The sequence below is a fragment of the Tupaia chinensis genome, unplaced genomic scaffold, assembly GCF_000334495.1.
Source record: "Tupaia chinensis unplaced genomic scaffold, TupChi_1.0 Scaffold149831_1, whole genome shotgun sequence".
NCBI lineage: Eukaryota > Metazoa > Chordata > Mammalia > Scandentia > Tupaiidae > Tupaia > Tupaia belangeri.
In genome coordinates this window covers 1,562,779-1,565,597 of record NW_006209676.1, presented here as the reverse complement: position 1 = coordinate 1,565,597, position 2,819 = coordinate 1,562,779, and the positions used below count along the sequence as shown (strand labels likewise).

Here is a 2,819-nt window from a genome sequence, read left to right as displayed (position 1 = left end):
AAAAAAAAAAAAAAATGGGACCAGCAGTTGGTATAATGGCTATGTCGCTGGACTCCCATGTAGTCGACTGCAGTTTGAGTCCCAGACCCTGTGGCTTAAACTCACTCCAGACATGCGTGCGTGTGTGCGTGTGTGCCCAAGATCCCGTGAGGAGAATGGAAGAGAAGGGACTGCGACATGGTCATCCCCCCTGGGGGGTGATTTCTCACTTTCTGTCTCTCTGTCTCTCTCTCTGTCTTTCTGGTGAGTGCATGTGTCCTATAGCAAAATCCAAGAAAAAAAAAAGAAGAAAGAAAAATAAACGATGTTAATATAGGTGTTTTTCCTGGGGAGCCTCTATTTTTCTAGAGAAACATCCTTAGGCCCTTCCCTGATTTGTGTGATTAGAGGAGAGGAGAATAGTAGGGGAGAAGTGGCCATCCAGCCTTGGCTAATTCACTGTACAGGCTCTTAATGTCACCTGTTTTTGGCCTCACCTTTGCCTTCTTTTAGGCTAGCGATTGTGAGTCCAGACCGCTCTTACTAAGAGAAAAAACCTTTAGAGAAAAAAACCTCCTTTCTCCTTTTTTTTTCTTTTTTGGAGAGGATTTTGCTATAGGCGCGTGCGCTCGCCAGAAATACAGAGAAAGGGAGATAGAAAACAAGAAATCATCCCCCGGGGGAGTGGCCACACCGCAATCCCTTTTCCTCCATTCTCCTCTCAGGATCGTGGGCACACACGCACACGCACCTGGCATGAGTTTAAGCCACCGGGTCCGGGACTCGAACTGCGATTAACTACATGGGAGTCTGGCAACATAGCCATTACGCCAACTGCTGGTCCCCTCCTTTCTAAGTGAAAGAAGGGCCCTGTGGGATCTAACTGCTTTAACACAGGCTTGCCTTCATCCGTGTTCAGTACTCTCCTCTCTTCCCGCTTTCCATCATTCCTGGGCTGTCCCCTTGTTAGCTGCCTCCTCTGTAGGTGTGAGAGCCTCCATGTTCTCCCTCTAAGTCTGATATTCTTGTGCTCTTCCCTCAAATTAGCGCTGTCTCTCCTCTGATGTCTCCTCAGACTTTCTGGTCCTCATTGGTCAATTCTGTTTTTAATTCCCCACTGTCTTTTTGAGGGAATTTTAAGAGAGAGGTTATGGCCACAAGAAGTCATTTACCTTTGCAGGTGATGAGAGTCCCTAAGCAGAGGAAGCACTGAAGGTTCTGATGTATTTTATTTATTTATTTATTTTAATGTGTGTGTGTGTGTGAGAGAGAGAGAGAGAGAGAGAGAGAGAGAGAGAGAGAAAGCAAATTGCCAGGTCTAGGACTCGAACCATGGTCGGCCATGTGGGAGTCCAGCACCCTTGACCACCATGCCACCTGCTGGCCCTCTGATGTAACTTTTTTGCCTCCCTTGTCAAAATAGCACATGTTTTCCAGAAATGGAGATGCAACCGTAGAATCTGATATTAAGGTCAATTCTGAGTGTTTTGCTTTCCTACAGGTATTTTGGCAAAGCAGAGACCAGGGCTTTTGGTTTTGACAATACATGACCTCCCTTTTAGATATTTTTTTAATTTACTATTCTATTGCATAATCTATATGTCAGCCTTTTTTTCTGATTTTTAAAACTTCTGAAAATCCCGTGAAAACCTTTATGAATTTTTCATTTCTTCTTCCTGTTGAATCTTTATCTGGCCAGTCCCATTGTTTTAAACTTATTATTTTATTTTATTATTTTTTTGGACAGGTTTTTGCTATAGGGTGTGTGCGCTTACCAGAAAGACAGAGACAGAAAGCGAGAAATTACCCCCCAGGGGGGATGGCCACGCCACAATCCCTTCTCTTCCATTCTCCTCTCGGGATCTTGGGCACGCATGCTCACGTGCCCAGTGTGAGTTTAAGCCATCGGGTCCAGGACGGGAACTGAGGTCAGCTACATGGGAGTTCAGCAACATAGCCATTATGCTAACTGCTGGTCCCGAAAACTTATTATTTAATTATGTTTTCTTTTCAGGATTTTACAGTTTTTGGAGGCAGTTTGTCAGGAGCACATGCCCAAAAGATCTGCAAGGTAAGTGGTCCATATTGAAAATGAGCCCAGTGTGTTCGTCAGTTAATCTCGTGCATATCAATGGTGCATGTTGACTGTCTTTGGGGTGCAAGATGCTGAGCTTGAGTAGTTGGTGTGGGTCACAGCTGTGCAACATGTGGGGTTTTTTTTTTTGTTTCTTTGTTTGTTTTTTTTGCTAGAGTATGTGTGTGCTCCTCAGAGACAGAAATAGGGAGAGGCAAAAGCTCACCCCTGGGGAATGGTCATGCTGCAGTCCCTTCTCTTCTATCACCTTCCTTTTGGGGTTTTGGACATGTGTACATGCCAGGTGTATTTCTCAGGACTTTGGATCCAGGACTCTAAAAGTGTGATAGGTCGGCCATGTGGGCTTCCTGAGGGCCAGGCTACAGAACTAACCCACACCATGTGGCATTGACCTGAAGGAATTCCTAGCATTTTTGGTTTTATTTTATTATTTATTTATTTATTTTCTAGGTATAGCAAAGTGGGGGAAATTTATTGAAGGAGATGAAAGGAAAAATAGCTCCCAAGAAGAAGGGAGGAGTCCTGGAAAATGGCATTTTACAATCATGTATCTTTTTGACAGAACGGGCAAAGCTTGTCCTCTAATGTTTTTTACATGCATAAAATAAAGTACATAGGACTATAAAGGATTTAAAAATAGGGGCCAACAGGTGGCATGGTAGTTAAGGGCGCTGGACTCCCACATGGCTGACCACGGTTTGAGTCCCAGACCTGGTGGTTTGCTTTCTCCATATCCCTCTCTTTC

The 2,819-nt window shown here is 44.4% G+C and overlaps 1 protein-coding gene across 1 annotated transcript in view; it reads left to right on the top strand.

Moving 5' to 3' along the window:
- The window catches only part of PCCB (propionyl-CoA carboxylase subunit beta), an 83,757-nt gene that overhangs the window by 8,980 nt on the left and 71,958 nt on the right, over positions 1-2,819 (top strand). The window contains exon 4 of the mRNA XM_006171544.3: positions 1,994-2,050. Within this exon, the coding sequence (XP_006171606.1) occupies positions 1,994-2,050 (57 nt within the window). The remainder of the gene's footprint in view (positions 1-1,993; positions 2,051-2,819) is intronic.